Here is a 21,304-nt window from a genome sequence, read left to right on the forward strand (position 1 = left end):
TTCCCTTTTTTTTTTTTTTTTTTTTTTGAGACAGAGTCTCAATCTGTCACCCAGGCTGGAGTGCAGTGGCACAATCTCGGCTCACTGCAACCTCTGCCTCCTGGGTCCAAGCGATTCTTCTGCCTCAGCCTCCTGATTAGCTGGGATTATAGGCGCATGCCACCACACCCGGCCTCCATTTACATTTTTAAAAAATGATTTTAAAAAATTTCTGAGATAGGGTCTCACTCCCATAACCTAGGCTGCAGTGCAGTGACACAATTTCGGTTCACTGCAGCCTTGATTTCCTGGGCTCAAGCGATCCTCCTGCTTCAGCCTTCTGAGTAGTTGGGACTACAGGCTTGCGCCACTACCCCAGCTAATTTCTGTATTTTTAGTAGAGCCGGGGTTTCACCATGTTGCCCAGGCTGGTCTCAAACTGCTGGGCTCAAGCAATCGTCCCACCTCAGCCTTCCAAAGTGGTGGGATTACAGGCGTGAGCCAGCATGCCTGCGAGGCTGATTGACATTTTTTGAAGTTCTCTCCTTAAGGAGGGAACTCTCCAATTGGAGATGTTAATTTATCAGCAGCCCATGAGCCACCCAGAGAGCAGCAGGACAGGCCCCCGCAGGGAGACCTGGTGGGCCAGAACCTGCCCAGGGCCCCTTAGATCAGGCTGGAGCCATGGGTGGCTGCTCTCTCCCTAGCCCTGCAGGATTGGAACCTGATCTGAGAGTCCGAGATGCCTCTTCCCTGGAGATTATTTGTAGCAAGTTCTCTGTGCTCCAGGAGAGCCGGGTCTTGGGCGGTCTCCTCCCCTGCTGTCTCTCTAGTACTAGAATGTAACAGATGCATGTCCTGTCTACCCAGTATAGGGAGGGACAGACCAAGGATAAGGTGGTAAATGAGTACATTGCACATGGTGTTTAAAGACTAGAAGTGCTGGCCAGGCGCGGTGGCTCACGCCTGTAATCCCAGCACTTTGCGGGGGCGAGGCAGGCAGATCACCTGAGGTCAGGAGCTTGAGACCAGCCTGGCCAACATGACGAAACTCCGTCTCTACTAAAAATACAAAAATGGCCGGGTGCAGTGGCTCACGCCTGTAATCCCACCACTTCAGGAGGCCGAGGCGGGTGGATCACGAGGTCAAGAAATGGAGACCATTCTGGCTAACATGGTGAAACCCCGTCTCTACTAAAAATACAAAAATTAGCTGGGCGTGGTAGCATGTGCCTGTAGTCCCAGCTACTTGGGAGGCTGAGGCAGGAGAATTGCTCGAACCCAGGAGGCAAATGTTTCAGTGAGCCGAGATAGCACCACTGCACTCCGGCCTGGGCGACAGAGCAAGACTCTGTCTCAAAAAAAAAAAAAAAAAAGAGGGGGAGAGAATGAAGCGGGAGGAGGGTCTGTATCACCACAGAGTCTTGGCTAGTGTGGGCCTGGCACTCAGTAGGTGCTTACCATTTCAAGAATCAGAGTTCATGCTTTTGCAACTGGCTGCTAGGGAGGGCAGATGCCCTAGGTACTGGACCCGGGGGCATGAAATGAACATTGGTCCACCCTCTATTGACTGAGCACATACTCCAGCAGACGCACAGATGCTAGAGATGCACAGATGCACAGATCTCCTGTGTGCTTACAATGCCGATGAATGACGGAGGGAATGAATGAATTAGGGAATGAGTGAAGGAGGGAATGAATGAATGAGGGAATGAGTGAAGGAGGGAATGAATGAATGAGGGAACGAGTGAAGGAGGCAATGAATGAATGAGGGAAGGAGGGAACGAATGAATGAGGGAATGAATGAACAAAGGAGGGAATGAATGAATGAAACGAATGAATGAGGGGGAAATAGACCCATGACCTGGTGTCTCTGCACAAGGCTTTGATGGGGAGAGTGAAGGTGACAGGGAGGGCTCCCAGGGTGGAACAGAGAGCTCCCTGAGACCAGCCAGTGCCCCACTGAACAAGTGTGGCCCCATTTCGGGGGAGCTGTGATTGGGGAGCAGTAAGCATGGTGCATGGGCCATGTGGTGCCTGGAAGGCTTCCTGAGGGAGGCGATGAGGATGCTGGGGGGAGCTCAGTGAGTGGGTGTGTGGGGGGCTATGCTCAGCTCAGTGAGCTTGTGGGTTGTGGCGGGTAGGGAAGTATTGTCACTAGGAGTTCAGCAGCCTGCTTAGATCCCAAAAGTAGCCAGAGGGGCCTTCTAGGGGCTTCCAGGGTAAGTGGCTTGACCCATGCAGGAAGTCTCATGAAAACCCTGGACCTTTGTTTTTAGAAATTGCAGATGCTCTCCCCCAACAGACCCCGGTACCCTCCTGTCTCCACGGCTTTCATTGTGAACCCCTCCTGGGGCCCATGAGCCCCATGGAGCCGGCCCCTGCCCACCTCAGACCTCATTCCCCTTTCATCTCGCTTTCCCCTAACTCCCCCCACACTGACCTCCACGCTGGTCCTCAACTGTGCCCCATTCCCAGGCCTGTTCCCACCCCAGGGCCTTTGCACTGGCTGCGTTCTGGATGTACCCACAGCGACTCCCTTTTGCCTCACCAGGTCCTGCTCAGATGCCACCTGCCTCTCTCAAGGCCCTCCCCTGCCTCTGCCCTTGGTCCGTGTGACTGACCACATTGCCCCTTGCAGTCTCGTCACCATCCAGCACGGTCTGGTATTCAGTCATATACATGGAAGGGGTCTCTCTCCCCAGAGGACTGTGAACCCCAGAGGTTGGGGCCTGGTGGTCTGGCTGCTCTGTCCCTAGAGCTGAGAACAGTGCCTAAAACACAGACACTGGTATGCACCAGCTGCCTGAATGAATGAAGGAAGGAGGGAATGAATGAATGAAAGAGGGAGTAAATGATAAATGGAGGGAAAGAATAAAGGAGGGAATGAATGATGGAGGGAATAAATGCATGAAAGAGGGAATAAATGAACAAAGGAGGGAATGAATGAATGAAGGAGATAATAAATAAGGGTGGAATGAGGCCAGATGCGGTGGTCCACGCCTGTAATCCCAGCACATTGGGAGGCCGAGGGAGGACCACCTGAGCCCAGGAGTTCGAGACCAGCCTGACCAACATGGTGAAACCCTGTCTCTACAAAAAATACAAAAATTTTGCTGGCCCTGGTGACGTGCACCTGTATTCTCAGCTACTAGGGAGGCTGAGGTGGGAGGATCGCTTGAGCCTGGGAGGTCTGCAGTGAGCCATGATCATGGACTCTAGTCTGGGTGACAGAGTGAGACCCTGTCTCCAAAAAAAAAAAAAAAAGGACTGAATGAGTGAAGGGGGGAAAGAGTGAATGACGGAGGGAGGAAAAGAGTGAGTGTAGTAGGGAATGAGTGAATGAAGATGGAATGAATAATGAATGAAGGAGAGAATGAGGGAGGGGATGAAAGAGGGAAAGAACGAAGGAAAGAATAAATGACCGAGAGGATGAATGAATATCGGTGCTGAGGTCCACCGTGAACATTTTTGGGGGTGTGAGGAGCCATTGCAGGGATCTGGGGAGGCCTGGGAAAGGCAGGGGAGATCCAAAGGATGGATTTGATGATGATTTTGATGCGGAAGCTGGAGGGAGGCGGTGGCCGGGCCAGGCTGAAGCAGGGGCAGGTGGGTGGAGTCCCTGCCCTGTGTTGGTCAGGGCTGGGCAGGGCCAGGTACTGTAACAGACATGCCCCACATTCCAGTGGCTTAGCCCAGTACAAGGTTATTGGTTCCCAGAGCCAGGGGCGCAGGGCGGTGGGGCAGGGAACCAGGAAGGGGTGGGGACCACTCATTTCTCCAGCTTCCCAACCAAGAAAATCTGAATTTCCAGCTTCTGTGATCTAAACTTTTCCTTTCCTTTCCATTTCCTTTTAGTTTCCTTTTTTTTTTTTTTTTTTGACGGAGTCTTGCTCTTTCGCCCAGGCTGGAGTGAAGTTGTGTGATCTCGGCTCACTGCAACCTCTGCCTGCTGTGTTTAAGCAATTCTCCTGCCTCAGCCTCCGGAGTAGCTGGGATCACAGGCGCCGACCACCACGCCCGGCTAATTTTTGTATTTTTAGTAGAGACAGGGTTTCACCATGTTGGCCCGGCTGGTCTCGAACTCCTGACCTCAGGTGATTCACCTGCCTCGGCCTCACAAAGTGCTAGGATTACAGGTGTGAGCCACCGCGCCTGGCCTAAAGCATTTCTTGTTTGTTTGTTTTTAAAGTTCATTCTTGGCTGGGCATGGTGGCTCACACCTGTAATCCCAGTACTTTGGGAGGCCGGGGCTGGTGGATTACCTGAGGTCAGGAGTTTGAGACCAGCCTGACCAATATGATGAAACCCCATCTCTACTAAAAATACAAAAATTAGTTGGGTGTAGTGGTGGGCACCTGTAATCCCAGCTACTCTGGAGGCTGAGGCAGGACAATTGCTTAAACCCAGGAGGCGGAAGGTGAGCCGAGATTGCACCACTGCACTCCGGCCTGGGCGACAGAGTGAGACTCCGTCTCAAAACAAAAACAAAACCAAAAAAACAGTTCATTCTCATTCATCTAACAGCAAGTGGTGGCCCGCCCACCTCCACCCAATCATTCAGGAACACGGCTCCTTTCACTGGGGGCTCTGCAGTTCCCTGGGGCCTCTGCCCCTTATATCTACTAGCGAGTGGGGAAGGGGAACTTGGAACCCTCCATCTGGGCTTGGCATTAGTCCCTACACCCCCCATCCACTGGCACATCTCCTGGCCCTACCTGGGGCAGGGGCACTCCCTCCCCAGTTGGGGACACACGTGCTAGATGCTTCAGCCATCTGTCCCTGGTGCCACCCAGTGACTTGGGGGCGGAGCAGCTGCCCAGCTTGGGGCTGGACCCCTGGGGGTGGTTAGGGTGGTCTGAGCATGAAGAGTCCAGGCTGGAGGCGGTGGGGGATGGTGTCAGGTGCTCCAGACGTCGCAGGGGATAGAAAGGAGGATGGGATCAGGCCCCAGCTCCCCCAGGGCCACCAAGCCAGCTGGGGTATGGGGGAGGACAGGGTGACTGGTTTATTATGCTTTGAGAATCTGCCTACTTCCTGGCTGGTTGGTAAACGGCCCTTGCCCTTGGTCCACTGAGAGATCCAGCCACCAAAAGTTTCACCATAGACCTCATCAAAGCCCCTGGCTGCCCTGGGGTCCTCCAGCGGGGAGGCTGAGGCTCCCGGAGGCCAGGCGAGGCAGGGCACCAGTGACGCTGTCCCCTCCGTCCTCCCTCCCAGCGGTCTCTCTGTGCTGATCCGCGTGCGCCTGGAGCTGCGGCGGCACCAGCGTGCCGGCCACACCATCCCGCGCATCTTTCAGGCGGTAGTGCAGCGACAGCCCGAGCGCCTGGCGCTGGTGGATGCCGGGACCGGCGAGTGCTGGACCTTCGCGCAGCTGGACGCCTACTCCAATGCGGTAGCCAACCTCTTCCGCCAGCTGGGCTTCGCGCCGGGCGACGTGGTGGCCGTCTTCCTGGAGGGCCGGCCCGAGTTCGTGGGGCTGTGGCTGGGCCTGGCCAAGGCGGGCATGGAGGCTGCGCTGCTCAACGTGAACCTGCGGCGCGAGCCCCTGGCCTTCTGCCTGGGCACCTCGGGCGCTAAGGCCCTGATCTTTGGAGGAGAAATGGTGGCGGGTGAGGCCAGGCGTGGGCATCAGGTGGGCGGGGACTCAGGACTGGCCCCTGGGCGGGCGGGGAGATGCTGCGCCCCAGGCCTCGGAAGGTGGCCGCCCTGGACGTGGCCATGAGGTGCACGGTCTGGGTATGCCCCGGGCAGGGAGTTGGTGCATCCCAGGCCTCGGGAGGGGGCCTGTCCGGCGGTGACCGTGACCCATGTGTTGGGGACCACAGCGGTGGCCGAAGTGAGCGGGCATCTGGGGAAAAGTTTGATCAAGTTCTGCTCTGGAGACTTGGGGCCCGAGGGCATCTTGCCAGACACCCACCTCCTGGACCCGCTGCTGAAGGAGGCCTCTACTGCCCCCTTGGCACAGATCCCCAGCAAGGGCATGGACGGTGAGTCAAGGGTGGGACCCCTGCCCTATCAGCTGGTTTCCTACCCGCCCCGGCCCCGCCCCCAACTTCCAGGCCCCACCCCCAATGCTCAGGCCCCGCCCCTAACACCTGTATTTCCTGCAGATCGTCTTTTCTACATCTACACGTCGGGGACCACCGGGCTGCCCAAGGCTGCCATTGTCGTGCATAGCAGGTGAGGGGCCCACAGGCATAATGCCCTCAGCCACTGAGAGTGACCCAGGCTATCTTGCCAGCCTGACCTGCCCCTCAGCTCCTATGGGCATCTCCACCTTACCCTGGGGACAGAGAGGGCAGCTGGTGTTTCCTGAGCACTTGCTCTGTGTCCAGACCAGGGCCAAGCCCTCCACATGTAAACTCATTGCAACCCTTATAACTGCTTGGGGCTGGACAAAGGCATCACACCCATTTTCACACCAATCTTGGGACCCGGTTGCCCTGTGCCCACTACTCTGGGGCCCCTCTCATCCCCCCACCTGTTTACCACATCCATCCCACCAGCAAAACCCGTCCCCTCCATCTGTCTACTTTTTTCCATGCCCCCCACCTGGACCTGTGCCAGCCCCTTCTCGGGCTCCTCCTGCTCCCCTACTCTCTCCTCCACCCACGACGGCCCAGCTCCTGTCAGCAGCTACAGGAGGTTTGAAAATCCTAAATCAGACCTCCCCTGCCCCAGACCTCCCTGCACCTACCGTGACCCTCAGAATAAAACCCTCTCTCGGGCTAGGCGTGGTGGCTCACGCCTGTAATCCCAGCACTTTGGGAGGCTGAGGCAGGCGGGTCACTTGACGTCAGGAGTTCGAGACCGTCCTGGCCAATGTGGCGAAACCCCGTCTCTACTAAAAATACAAAAATTAGCCGGGCGTAGTGGCACATGACTGTAATCCCAGCTACTCAGGAGGCTGAGCCAGGAGAATCGCTTGAACCCGGAGGCAGAGGTTGCAGTGAGCTGAGATCCCGCCACTGCACTCCAGCCTGGATGATACAGCAAGACTTCCTCTCAAAAAAAGAAACAAACAACAACAAACAAACAAAAACCCTCTCTCAGTTCGGGTGGCTTCTGCCACTTCCCTGATGTCATTTTCTTCCCCTTCACCCCTTACTCCTCCCCAGCCCCCCAAACTCTTCAAACCCATACACTCCTTCCGGCCTCAGGGCCCTCGCATGTGCTGTGCCTGGGCACCCTTCCATAGCTTGCCCCCACAGCTCTTTCTTGCTAGGTCTCGGATCACACTTCACCTCCCCAGACAGGATCCCCCAACCCCCCTGGCTGCATCACCATCAGCCCCTCTATGCCCCTTGACCCTATTATATCCCTCGTGACACCTAACACCACCACCAGTTGTTGGTTGCGTGTTTCCTTCCTGCCAGCCTGTGAACCCATGCGAACTGGGCTGGCTTTGCCTGGGTCCACATGCAGCCTGCTTCCCCATGCCTGTACCCTGGGGGATTTAGGTCCCAGCCTCTGCCCTCCCGGCTCCCCCTCCCCCTGCAGGTACTACCGCATGGCAGCCTTCGGCCACCACGCCTACCGCATGCAGGCGGCTGACGTGCTCTATGACTGCCTGCCCCTGTACCACTCGGCAGGTACTACGGCCTGGGTAGGGAATGGTGGGTGGGGGCGGGGGACCCCTTACCGAGGCCACCCTCTGCAGGAAACATCATCGGCGTGGGGCAGTGTCTCATCTATGGGCTGACAGTCGTCCTCCGCAAGAAATTCTCGGCCAGCCGCTTCTGGGACGACTGCATCAAGTATAACTGCACGGTCAGGCCCTGCCCTGTTCTGTCTAGACCCCGCCCCTCCCAGCCAGGCCTCACTCCCTCCCAATCAGGCCCCACCTCCTCCCGGTGAGGCCCAGTCCCTCCCAGCAAAGCCCCACCTCCTCCTGGTCAGGCCCCGTCCTCTCCCAGCCAGGCCCCGCCCCCCGACTGGGCTCTATTCCCTTAACTCCCTTATGTGCGCACTCCTGTCCACCTGCTGGCGCAACCTGCTCCCCCATCTCTAGGGGTGGGGTGGGGAAGCGGGGTCTAAGGAATGGCTGTCCAGGATGGGGACAGAGAGGGCAAGTAGTGTTTCCTGAGTGCCTGCTCTGTGTCCAGACCAGAGCTAAACCCTCCACATGTAAACTCAATGCAATCCTATAACTGCTTGGAGGGTGGACCCATTTTGCAGCTGGGGAAACTGAGGCTTGTAATGCGGCTGGGATTGGGCCCAGGGTGCCTGAGCTCCTTAAGGCAATGCCTTCCCCATGCCCTGTGCCCTGTGGGTCTTCCCTGCTGCTGACTGTAGGGAATTGAGACCCTGGGACGGGAAGGGCGATGAGGCTGGGACTTCCAAGTGAGGAATGCGTGAGGCGGAGGTGGAGGCATCTGCTGTCCCGGAGAGGAGAGCAGGCAGAGGTTAACAGCAGGAATTTTTCTTTCCCCTCCACAGTGAGAGGAAACCAGGCTGAGAGTTTCAGTGCTGTAAGGGTGGGGGGGAGGGGGGCGCGGGGGCGGGGAGCAGGATACAGGAAGTACAGGTGGGAGGTAGAGGAAACAGATATGGAGCCCAGAGGGAATAGCAAGGCTGGCTGGGAAGGATTGGGTGAGAGGTTGTCCAGGGACTGTGGCAAGTTGGCAGATGCCGATTGGACAGATGGGGCCCAGAGAGGTTCAGCTCAGGTCACACAGCTGAGCAGGGGTTGGGGGCTCTGGATTGAGCATCTTGGGGTATACCACAAGGTCCACAGCTGTGCTTGGCTCCGCTTTTGAGGAGTTTTGGTTCTGTTTGGGGGGTCTTGGGAAAATTACTAATCTGCATGTTGAAATGCAAAAGTATATTTTTATTTTGTTTATTTATTATTATTATTATTTTTTTTTGAGACAGGATCTCACTCTGTTGCCCAGACTGGAGTGCAGTGGCGCTATCATGGCTCACTGCAGCTTTGACCTCTTGGGCTCAAGTGATCTTCCAGCATCGGCTTCCCAAGTAGCTGGGACTACAGGTGCGCATCACCACGCCTGGCCCACTTTTGAATTTTTTTGGTAGAGAAGAGGTTTCGCCACGTTGCCCAGGCTGGTCTCAAACTCCTGGGTTCAAGCAATCCACCCACCTCGGCCTCCCAAAGTGCTGGGATATCAGGCGTGAGTCACTGTACCCAGCCCAAAATTATCTTTTAAAAAAAATTACAGAGAGTAGCAAATACACATAAAAGTGGACAGAAAAGTATAGAGAGTTCTGGTGCACCCCTCAGCTGGACGCAGGGGCTATCAGATACCCTGTCCTGCCCCTCCCCACCTCCCCACATCCTCCCCTCGGCGATGGCATAAAGCATCCCTCAGACGGCATCATGTTTCCTGTGTAGCTGTTTCACTATAACCTTTGAAAGATGAGTACTTGTTTTTTCAAATTAAAGTGAAATTCATATAAATTAGCCATATTAAAGTGAATAATTTGGCCAGGCACAGTGGCTCACGCCTGTAATCCCTGCACTTCGGGAGGCTGAGGTGGGCAGATCACTTGAGGTCAGGAGTTTGAGACCAGCCTGGCCAACATGGTGAAACCCCGTCTCTACTAAAAATACAGAAATGTAGCCTGGTGTGGTGGTTGGTGCCTGTAATCCCAGCTACTCGGGAGGCTGAGACAGGAGAATCACTTGAACCCAGGAGGCAGAGGTTGCAGTGAGCCAAGATTGCATCACTGCACTCCAGCCAGGGCACGACACAGCGAGACTCCATCTCAAAAAAAAAAAAAATTGGCCGGGCATGATGGTTCAAGCCTGTAATTCCAGCTACCTGGAAGGCTGAGGCAGGAGAATCACTTGAACCCAGGAAGTGGAGGCTGCGGTGAGCTGAGATCACGCCACTGCACTCCAGCCTGGGCGACAGAGTGAGATTCCATCTTAAAAAAAAAAAAAAAAGTCAGTAATTTGGTGGCATTCACAATGTACAATCACCATGTCTATCTAGATCCAGAACATTCTCATGCTCCCCAAAGGAAATCCCATCTCCAATTACTCCCCATTCCTCCACCCCCAGCCCCTGGCAACCACTATTCTGCTTCCTGCCTCTTTGATTTCCCTGTTCTGGACATTTCAGATCAATGGAGTCAGACACTGTAGCCTTGTGTGTCTGGTAAGGATTGTTTTTAAGTGACAGTGATTTCTCAGTGTCATCAGGAATCTGGGCAGTGGCTCAGTCCTGTCTCACAATGTCAAAAATGTGTTTTTTCTTATTTCCATAATTAAATACACAACCAGCATTATGACTGGTTGATGTGTCTTGTAAGAACTCTTGGCTGAGCGCAATGGCTCATGCCTGTAATCCCAGCACTTTGGGAAGCCGAGGCGGGAGGATCGCTTGAGCCCAAGAGTTGGAGACCAGCCTGGGCAACATAGCAAGTCCCTCATCTCTACAAAAAAATTGAAAATCTAGCTGGTTGTGGTGGTTTGTGCCTGTAGTCCCAGCTGCTTGGGAGGCTGAGGTGGGAGGATTTCTTGAGCCCAGGAGGTCAAGGCTGCTGTGAGCCGTGATTGTGCCAGTGTACTCTAGCCTGGGCAACAAAGCAAGCCCCTATCTCAAAAAAAAAAAAAAAAAAAAAAAGAAATATTTCATCCGTAGGTGCCTTTTCTCTTTCTGTCTGTCTCTCTTCCCTCTTGGAATTTATTTATTACGGAAATTGAGATAGTGGCCAGACCAGGTTTGACTCTTAACATTTGGGGCTGGATCATTCCCTGGGGTGGGAGGTGTCCTGTGCATTGTAGCATATATTTAGCAACATCCCTGGCCTCCATGCACCAGATGCAAGTAGCAGTCCCCTTCCCCCAAGTTGTGACAATTAAAAAAATGTGTCTAGACGTTGCTAAGTGTCCCTGGGGGAAAGAATGGTCCCCGCTTGAGAATCGCTGGTCTATATATTTTTATCGGCTTCAAACTCAACTTTTTTGGCAAAGATTCCTTATGGGTGGTGTGGTGTCCTCCCACTGGGAAGCCCGTCATGTCTGATGGTCTCTCTTGTCCTTGACACACCATCTTGCATTGGTTACTACTTACTGTCTCCTGGCCCTGGGAAGCTCATTCTGTCAGTTTCCTAGAAGTGGAATTTCTGTGTCAAATAAGGCACACAGTGAACGTTGAGAGGCTCTTTAAGAAATAGAGGATGGGAAATTAGCTAGGCGTGGTGGGCGTCTATAGTCCCAGTTATTTGGGAGGCTGAGGCAGGAGAATCCTGTGAACCTAGGAGGTGGAGGTTGCAGTGAGCCGAGATCGCACCACTGCACTCCAGCCTGGGTGACAGAGTGAGACTCCATCTCAAAAAAAAAAAAGAAAAAGAAAAAGAAATAGAGGACGGGGCCAGGCGCAGTGTCTTACGCCTGTAATCCCAGCACTTTGGGAGGCCGAGGCGGGTGGATCACCTGAGGTCGGGAGTTTGAGACCAGCCTGACCAACATGGAGAAACCCCATCTCTACTAAAAATACAAATATTAGCAGGGCGTGGTGGCACATGCCTGTAATCCCAGCTACTCAGGAGGCTGAGGCAGGAGAATTGCTTGAACCCGGGAGGTGGAGGTTGCAGTGAGAGCCGAGATTGTGCCACTGCACTCCAGCCTGGGCAACGAGAGCGAAACTCCGCCTTAAAAAAAAGAAAGAAATAGAGGATGGGAAATTAGCCAGGCATGGTGGCGGGCACCTGTAGTTACAGCTGTTTGGGAGACTGAGGCAGGAGAATCCTGTGAACCCAGGAGGTGGAGGTTGCAGTGAGCTGAGATTGTGCCACTGCACTCCAGCCTGGGCGACAGAGTGAGACTCCATCTCAAAAAAAAAAAAAAAAGAAAAAGAAATAGAGGACGGGGCCGGGCGCGGTGGCTCACGCCTGTAATCCCAGCACTTTGGGAAGTCGAGGCAGATGGATCACCTGAGGTCAGGAGTTCAAGACCAGCCTGGCCAACACGGTGAAACCCCATCTCTACAAAAACAATTAGCCATGCGTGGTGGCGGGCGCCTGTAGTCCCAGCTAGCCGGGAGGCTGAGGCAGGAGAATCGTTTGACCCCGGAAAATGGAGGTTGCAGTGAGCCGAGATGGCGCCACTGCACTCCAGACTGGGTGACAGAGCACAACTCCATCTCAAAAAAAAAAAAAAAAAAAAAAAAAAAACAGGACAGAATCTCTAAAGGTGATGTTTAACAAGGACACAAGGAGAAAACAAAAGCATGCATTTATTTGGGTTCAGAAATTACATCTCATGAGAAACTGCTCACTGCTGTTTTATCTGTAGCAGCAGTTGCAGTCTAGCCATTCTCATGGGGGCAGCAGGCTATAATCTAGAACCTTACTTACCCTTTTTTTTTTTTTTTTTTGAGACAGAGTCTCACTGCATCTCCCAGGCTGGAATGGAGTGGTGTGATCTCGGCTCATTGCAACCTGCTTCTCCTCCTGGGTTCAAGTGATTCCCCTGCCTCAGCCTCCCGAGTAGCTGGGATTACAGGGGTCTACCACCAAGCCTAGCTAATTTTTTGTATTTTTAGTAGAGACGGGGTTTCACCATGTTGGCCAGGCTGGTCTCAAACTCCTGACCTCAGGTGATCTGCCTGCCCCAGCCTCCCAAACTGCTGGGATTATAGCCATGAGCCACAGCACCCGGCTTTTGTTGCTTATTTCTTTCTTACTGTACACGTGCTAACAAAAAAGGGATGGTGGAGCCCCCAGGGTGGACATGCCTAGCCCCAGGTAGCTGTTTCTTTTCTTTTTCTGTTTTTTTTTTTTTTGAGACGGAGTCTCACTCTGTCTCCCAGGCTGGAGTGCAGTGGCGCCATCTCGGCTCACTGCAAGTTCCGCCTCCTGGGTTCCCGCCATTCTCCTGCCTCAGCCTCCCGAGTAGCTGGGACTACAGGCGCCCGCCACCACACCCTGCTAATTTTTTTTTGTATTTTTTAGTAGAGACGGGGTTTCACCGTGTTAGCCAGGATGGTCTCGATCTCTTGACCTCATGATCTGCCCGCCTCTGCCTCCCAAAGTGCTGGGATTACAGGCGTGAGCCATTGCGCCTGGCCTTTTTCCTTTTCTTTTTGAGACGGAGTCTCATTCTGTTGCCCAGGCCAGAGTGCAGTGGTGCGATCTCAGCTCACTGCAACCTCCACCTCCTGGGTTCAAGTGATTCTCCTGCCTCAGGCTCCTGAATAGCTGAGATTACAGGTGTGTGCCACCACGCCCGGCTAATTTTGTATTTTTAGTAGAGATGGGGTTTCACCATGTTGGTCAGGCTGGTCTCGAACTCCTGATCTCAGGTGATCCACCTGCCTTGGCCTCCGAAAGTGCTGAGATTACAGGCGTGAGCCACCACGCCTGGCCCCAGGTAGCCCTTTTTATCAGTGCAGCTGCTGGCATCCCCCCGTGCAAGCTTCCAGCTTCCTTATCTGTGTTTGCAGCCCGATCTTCCAGGCTGTTCTTTGTTAGAAAATAAGTGATTTCTTGGGCTGCTTTTTGTTAGAAGAGAAGTTCTACCGAGGACTCTCTTTTTTTCAAATAAAAAAAAAAAAAACAGGCAACGTGGAGTAGCTACTCACCTGCATGGTAAGAGATTGGGTTGGGGGCTGCCAGAGATTTGTGCCCTATGCGGATGGCACACCTAGTCCTCACCGGTTTTTCACAGTCTATTTAGATCAGATACAGCCTCCCTGCTAGCTTGTCTGTAAAAATCCTTGCTTTTTTTTTTTTTTTTTCTGAGGCGGAGTCTCACTCTTGTCCCCAGGCTGGAGTACAATAGAGCGATCTTGGCTTACTGCAACCTCTGCCTCTCGGGTTCAAGAGATTCTCCTGCCTCAGCCTCCTGAGTAGCTAGGATTACAGGCACATGCCACCACGCCTGGCTAAATTTTCTTGTATTTTTGTAGAGATGAGGTGTTACTACATTGGCCAGGCTGGTCTCAAACTTCTGACCTGAAGTGATCTGCCCATCTCGGCCTCCCAAAAGTGCTGGGATTACAGGCATGAGCCACCACGCCCAGCCATATGCCCGTTCTTTTTTTTTTTTTTTTTTTTGAGACAGAGTCTCGCTCTGTCGCCCAGGCTGGAGTGCAGTGGTGTGATCTTGGCTCACTGCAAGCTCCGCCTCCCGGATTCACGCCATTCTCTTGCCTCAGCCTCCCGAGTAGCTGGGATTACAGGAGCGTGCCACCACGCCTGGCTAATTTTTTGTATTTTTTAGTAGAGATGGGGTTTCACCATGTTAGCCAGGATGGTCTCGATCTCCTGACCTCGTGATCCACCTGCGTTGGCCTCCCAAAGTGCTGGGATTGCAGGCGTGAGCCACCCCGCCCGGCCGTACCCATTCTTATTCCAGTCATATTGGCTGAGGATGGGCTGGGCTGATTGGCCAGGTTCTCTCTTGGAGATGGTGTGGACTGTACCACACCTAAGGCAGTGGCCCAAGTCTGAGAATGGAGGAAGAGGACCCTCCTTCTTAGGGACCTGCTGTTGGTCAGCAGCCAGTGATCTTGGGTGCACCGCATTTCCTCTCTGGGCCTCAGTGCCTTCATCTCCAAGCTCAGCTCAGAGCGTGGTGATGGTGTCTGCTGATCATATTGGTTTAGTCATCAGCTATTTAGTCAGTATCTTCTCAGGGGCACAGCTCGGGGCACAGGGGATGCCTCTCAGTGACGTTTGAGCTGAGACTGAAGAGTTCAGGCCAATGCATCTTGGGGAAGACTGCTTCAGGCAAAAGGCTAGCGTGTGCAAAGTCCCTGAGGAGGCAGAGTGTTCAGCGGAGATGGAGGGAGAGGAGGCAGCAGGGGCGGCAGGGCCAGATCCAGTTGCCACAGGAAGAAATGTGGGTTTCATCCTGTGTGTGCGCAGGAAGCCCCGAGCACATTTGCAGCTGTTATGATCCATCTAGTGGGTAATCCCTGGCATGCAACTGTTTTATTCCGACTCTGGGGCCGGGGTGCCTGGGTTCAAATCAAATTCTGCCACTTCCCAGCTCTGTGATCTCGTTCCAGTTCCTTACCATCTGTGAGCCTCGGTTTCTCCATCTGTAAAGTGGGGTGGGGGGCAGTCATTCCGAAGCCCACCTGGAGATGAGAACTCAAAGGCACTGTGGGGCACCTGGTGCATGACCCCAGGAAGCTCTTGCGGGGCTTGAGAATGTGTGGCAGGGAGGGAAGATGTCCTGCAGGGGGAGCCCATGAGCAGGTGGCTCCGTGGGCATCTGGGACTCAGTCTAGATGCAGCGCAGCCTAGTGCGTGCACCTGGGAGTGGTCGGCCCAGGGGTGACGCTCTGGCCAGCCCAGGCTCAGCCGGGGGGCTCTGGGTGACAATGTAGGCTCCAGGCTGAGGGTTGCCCTGCGGGGTGCCAACTCTCCTGCTAGTCCTGCCCTGTGTGCCTGCTGAGGCTCAGACAGGGATGTGGTATCTCCAGGAAGCTGCCTGGCAGAATCGAGGGACCATGAAGGGGTGCGGGTAGGGGGAGGGGGAAAGACACTGCATCTGCTTGAGTAGAAGTTGCATCTGGCCAGGCACAAGCGGCTCACACCTGGAATCTCACACTTTGGGAGGCTGAGGCAGGAGGATTGCTTGAGGCCAGGAGTTCAAGACCAGCCTGGGCAACAGAGCGAGATCCCCCATCTCTACAAAAAAATCTGTAGTCCCAGCTACTCGGGAGGCTAAGGCTGGAGGATCACTTGAACCCAGGAGTTAGAGGCTGCATTGAGTCGTGATCATGCCACTGCACTCCAGCCTGGGCGGCACAGGGAGACCCCAACTAAAAAACAACAAAAAAGCTGCATCCTAGACCCTTTGCAAGAGACTGAACGAGTCCTAGGAGTCAGTGTGGTCCCTAATGCAGTGTGGACGATTCTGCAGCTGTTTCGCCCATAGGATTAGCTCCCTGGGTGGGGCGGTCTCGGGGTCTCTCCTCTGATCCGGGCTCCCCACCGCCTGCCGGTCCCATCACCCACTTCCTCACCCCGCCCCCTAGGTGGTTCAGTACATCGGGGAGATCTGCCGCTACCTGCTGAAGCAGCCTGTGCGCGAGGCGGAGAGGCGACACTGCGTGCGCCTGGCGGTGGGAAACGGGCTGCGTCCCGCCATCTGGGAGGAGTTCACGCAGCGCTTCGGCGTGCGCCAGATCGGGGAGTTCTACGGCGCCACCGAGTGCAACTGCAGCATTGCCAACATGGACGGCAAGGTGCGCACCGGCAGAGCCCCGGGGCAGGTCTCGGAGTTCAGGGAAGGCCACTGTCTCCTCTTCCTGGGGCCCCTGGGATCCATAAAACAGCCTGGACTGGCGCGGAAGACTCCGCCAAGGCGCACGCAGGGCGGGGCGTAAGGGGAATTCCTGGGACTCCCGGTGCAACACCAGAGGGACAATCCTCCAGACGGCACACATAGTCATGTGACTGTGGTCCTTGGGTCAGGAGAGTTGGAGGATAGGTATGGCTGTGCGCCCTGGCAAGTGCCTCAGCCTTTCTGAGCCTCAGTTTCTGCGTGTGGAGATTAGCAAGGAGAATAGGGCTCTGGGCACCGTGCTGTTATTTTGTTGTTGTTGTTGCTGTTTGTTTGAGACAGAGTCTCGCTCTGTCGCCCAGGCTGGAGTGCAGCCACGTGATCGTAGCTCACTGTAGCTTTCAGTTCCTGAGCTCAAGCAATCCTCCTGCCTCAGCCTCCAAAGTAGCAGCAAACAGATACCTTCATAATTAGCAACTACTTATTCTCTTAATCATCTCCATTCTCCGCTTGCATGAATCTCCCTCTCCTTTCCCAAGCCCCTCCCATCCAAGGCCAAGAACAGACCATAATAATGATCATAAAACAAATGTCAGCTGGGCACAGTGGCTCACACCTGTAATCCTAACACTTTGGGAGGCTGAGGCAGGAGGATCACTTGAGCTCAGGAGTTTGAGACCAGCATAGGCAATGTAGTGAGACCCCCTTCTCTACAAAAAATAAATAATTAGCCAGGCATGGTGGTGGGTGCCTATAGTCACTGCTACTAAGGAGGCTGAGGCAGGAGGATCACTTGAGCCCAGGAGTTTGAGACCAGCATAGCGAATGTAGTGAGACCCCCTTCTCTACAAAAAATAAAAAATTAGCCAGGCATGGTGGTGGGTGCCTATAGTCACTGCTACTAAGGAGGCTGAGGCAGGAGGATCACTTGAGCCCAGGAGTTTGAGACCAGCATAGCGAATGTAGTGAGACCCCCTTCTCTACAAAAAATAAAAAATTAGCCAGGCATGGTGGTGGGTGCCTGTAGTCACTGCTACTAAGGAGGCTGAGGCGGGAGGATCACATGAGCTCACGAGATCGAGGCTGCAATGAGCTATGATTACACCACTGGACTCCAGCCTGGGCAACAGAGTGAGACTCTGTGTCTCTAAAAAGGAAAAAAAAAAAAGGCAGCAAGTGCCATGGGGGCTGGGTCCCCAGTGCCAAGAACAATGCTCCTTCCTCAGGATTGGATGGCCAGCCCCCAGGGCACTTTTGCTCACTGTAGCTCAGATTCTTGCATAGGAAACACACCAAGCCAGGCACGGTGGCTCACGCCTGTAATCCCAGCACTTTGGGAGGCTGAAGTGGGCGGATCACTTGAGGTCACGAGTTCGAGACCAGTCTGGCCAACATGGCAAAACCCCATCTCTACTAAAAATACAAAAAAAAAAAAAAAAAAAAAAATTGTTTGGGCTCAGTGGCATGCGCCTGTAATCCCAGACTCAGGAGGCTGAGGCATGAGAACCACTTGAACATGGGAGGTGGAGGTTACAGTGAGCAAAGATTGCGCCACTGCATTCCAGCCTAGGCGACAGAGTGAGACTCTATAAAAAGGAAGGAAGGAAGGAAGGAAGGGAGGAACGGAGGAAGGGAGGAAGGGAGAAAGGCAGAAAGAAACACACCAGACAGGGTGTAGTGGCTCAAACATGTTGGAGAAGCATTTCTGTTCATAGAACCATGCCAAGCAGGGCGGCGGGCAGCAGGTGAAGCTCTGCAGTGTCTGACTTAGCTGTAGTGTCCACACAGAGGCATCTACTTCCTGCCAGCATGGAGGGTTTTTGCGGATCAGGAAGTGGGCGCCAGCCAGAGGTCTTCTCTTGACTGAGTGCAGGCTGGGAAGGTGGGAGGAGGGGCCTTGAGTTGGAGGCGACACTTACTACCGTTTTTGCAGATCAGCCAAGGTCATAGAGCTTAGAGTGACATTGGAGGTGCTAGGTCCAAGCCCCGGGGCAAGGCAGGCAAAGTGTTAGTGAGAAGGACCCTGCATATCCCCGGCTCCTTCCAACTCAGTTCACCCCATCCCAGGTCGGCTCCTGTGGCTTCAACAGCCGCATCCTGCCCCACGTATACCCTATCCGGCTGGTGAAGGTCAATGAGGACACAATGGAGCTGCTGCGGGATGCCCAGGGCCTCTGCATCCCCTGCCAGGCCGGTGAGCAGGGCCCCCATGTGGTCCCACCCGGAACTGGGGTCCCCACGCCCTGCCTGCCTAGCGCAGCCTGAACATGGCCTCCTCCCTAGGGGAGCCTGGCCTCCTTGTGGGTCAGATCAACCAACAGGACCCACTGCGTCGCTTCGATGGCTATGTCAGTGAGAGCGCCACCAGCAAGAAGATTGCCCACAGCGTCTTCAGCAAGGGCGACAGTGCCTACCTCTCAGGTGCGCAGCCTGCTAGGCCCCGGTGACTGGCTGTGCGGATGGGGATCCGCCACCCATCTGCCCCTCTTCCCTCTGCCAGGTGACGTGCTAGTGATGGACGAGCTGGGCTACATGTACTTCCGGGACCGTAGCGGGGATACCTTCCGCTGGCGAGGGGAGAACGTCTCTACCACCGAGGTGGAGGGCGTGCTGAGCCGCCTGCTGGGCCAGACAGATGTGGCCGTCTATGGGGTGGCTGTTCCAGGCAAGCTGGGGTTGCAGGGGGTGGTCCTGAGGCACGGTCCTGAGGGAGCTCAGCCAAAAGGGGCTTAGAAGTACAGGTGCCTTTGGGCAGTGCACAACCTGGACAACTGCTCATGGCAGCCCAGGAGGAAGCACTGGATCTGGAGCCAGTACACCTGGGTGATGTTGAGCCTCAGTTTTGTCATCCAGAAAATGGGATCATGAAAGCCCACCTGTCTTAGGGCTTCAACAAGCCAAGCAGGAGCTCCATAAAATGTGTGGCTGCTTCCATAAATGTCATCCCAGGTTAGGAGAGACTGGAGATTACATACCAGGGACTACTGCTTGACAGTGTATCTGGTCCTGCTGGCGGGGAGGATAAGAGGTGGGGTGTCCTCAGCTGAGCCTCTGCCTCCAGGAGTGGAGGGTAAGGCAGGGATGGCGGCCGTCGCAGACCCCCACAGCCTGCTGGACCCCAACGCGATATACCAGGAGCTGCAGAAGGTGCTGGCACCCTATGCCCGGCCCATCTTCCTGCGCCTCCTGCCCCAGGTGGACACCACAGGTGCGAGTCTCCCCCACTCCAACCTCTCTCTTCATCCATCAGTGTGTCTGTTGATTCGTATCTTGGTCCATTTCGTGTTGCTCTAAAAGAATACCTGGCCGGGGTCAGGCACGGTGGCTCACGCCTGTAATCCCAGCACTTTGGGAGGCCGAGGCGGGTGGATCACGAGGTCAGGAGATCGAGACCATCCTGGCTAACACAGTGAAACCCCGTCTCTACTAAAAATACAAAAAATTAGCAGAGCACGGTGGCGGGTGCCTGTAGTCCCAGCTACCTGGGAGGCTGAGGCAGGAGAGTGGCATGAACCTGGGAGGCGGAGTTTGCAGTGAGCCGAGATCATGCCACTGCACTCCAGCCTGGGTGATAGAGCGATACTCTGTCTCAAAAAAAAAAAAAAAAAAAAAAAAAAGAATACCTGGCAGGGTGCAGTGGCTCACACCTGTAATCTCAGCACTTTGGGAGGCCGAGGCAGGTGGATCACCTGAGGTCAGGAGTTCAAGACCGGCCTGGCCAACATGGTGAAACTGTGTCTCTACTAAAAATACAAAAAAAAATTAGCCAGGCATGGTGGCATGCGCTTGTAGTCCCAGCTACTCAGGAGGCTGAGGCAGGAGAATTGCTTGAACCTGGGAGGCAGAGGTTGCAGTGAGCTGAGATCAGGCCACTGCAGTCCAGCCTGGGTGACAGAGTGAGACAATGTCTCAAAATAATAATAATAATAATTTCAACATGATTTTTGGTGTGGACAAACCATATCCAAACCATTTATTCATCCTAGTTCAGGACACTGTCCTGGGACTGACACAAGGGTTCACAGCCAGCTAGCACTGTGGGCTCACGTGGGTCCCTTATGCTGTTTTATTTTAGTAGTTATTTATTTCCATTCCTCACTTCCACTGCCACTAAGCATTCTGAAATAGTGTTTTTTTTTTTTTTTTGAGATGGAGTCTTTCTCTGTTGCCCAGGCTAGAGTGCAGTGGCGTGATCTTGGCTCACTGCAACCTCTACCTCCTGGGTTCAAGCGATTCTCCTGCCTCAGCCTGCTGAATAGCTGGGATTACAGGTGTGCACCACCATGCCCAGCTAATTTTTTTTTAGTCGAGATGGAGTTTCACCATATTGGCCAGGCTGGTCTTGAACTCCTGACCTCAAGTGATCCACCTGCCTTGGCCTCCCAAAGTGCTGGGATTACACGCATGAGCCACTGCACCCGGCCTCAGTGTATCTTTTCTTTTTCTTTCGGTTTTTTTTGTTTGTTTGAGATAGGGTCTTACTCTGTTGCCCAGGCTGGCATGCAGTGGCACTATCATAGCTCACTGCAGCCTCAGCCTCCTGGATTCAAATGATCCTCCCACCTCAGCCTCTCGAGTAGCTAGGACTACAGGCAGGCACCATCATGCCTGACTAATTTTTTTGATTTTTTGTAGAGATGGGGTCTGTATTAGTCCGTTCTCATGCTGCTAATAAAGACATATCCGAGACTGGGTAATTTATAAAGGAAAGAGGTTTAATGGACTCACAGTTCCACATGGCTGGGGTGGCCTCACAATCATGGCAGAAGACGAAGGAAAAGCAAAGGGACTTTTTACATGGTGGAAGGCAAAAGAGTGTGTACAAGGGAACTCCCCTTTAAAAACCACCAAATAAAACCATCAATCTCATGAGACCCCTTCACTGTCATGAGAACAGCACGGGAAGGACCCGCCCCCATGATTCAACTACCTCCCACCGGGTCCCTCCCACAACACGTGGGAATTATGGGAGCTCCAATTCGAGATGAGATTTGGGTGGGGACACAGCCAAATTATATCAGGGTCTCACTGTGTTGCCCAGGCTGGTCTCCAGTCCTGGGCTCAGGCAAATTTTTTCTTAAAGGACCAGATAGTTAATATTTTTGGCTTTGC

At 54.1% G+C, this 21,304-nt stretch overlaps 1 protein-coding gene across 4 annotated transcripts in view; it reads left to right on the forward strand.

Moving 5' to 3' along the window:
- SLC27A1 (solute carrier family 27 member 1) overlaps positions 1–21,304 on the forward strand; it is a 35,571-nt gene that overhangs the window by 11,453 nt on the left and 2,814 nt on the right. For 2 of the 4 annotated variants that reach the window (XM_002828895.6, XM_024236437.3), the window contains exons 3-12: positions 5,200–5,594; positions 5,811–5,972; positions 6,096–6,165; positions 7,486–7,577; positions 7,646–7,755; positions 15,945–16,154; positions 18,260–18,386; positions 18,476–18,613; positions 18,693–18,857; positions 19,254–19,400. In XM_002828895.6, the coding sequence (XP_002828941.3) occupies positions 5,200–5,594; positions 5,811–5,972; positions 6,096–6,165; positions 7,486–7,577; positions 7,646–7,755; positions 15,945–16,154; positions 18,260–18,386; positions 18,476–18,613; positions 18,693–18,857; positions 19,254–19,400 (1,616 nt within the window). The remainder of the gene's footprint in view (positions 1–5,199; positions 5,595–5,810; positions 5,973–6,095; positions 6,166–7,485; positions 7,578–7,645; positions 7,756–15,944; positions 16,155–18,259; positions 18,387–18,475; positions 18,614–18,692; positions 18,858–19,253; positions 19,401–21,304) is intronic. The other 2 variants (XM_063719345.1, XM_063719346.1) reach the window with 2 other exon arrangements.

This window comes from Pongo abelii, chromosome 20 (genome assembly GCF_028885655.2).
Source record: "Pongo abelii isolate AG06213 chromosome 20, NHGRI_mPonAbe1-v2.0_pri, whole genome shotgun sequence".
NCBI classification, from domain to species: Eukaryota; Metazoa; Chordata; class Mammalia; order Primates; family Hominidae; genus Pongo; species Pongo abelii.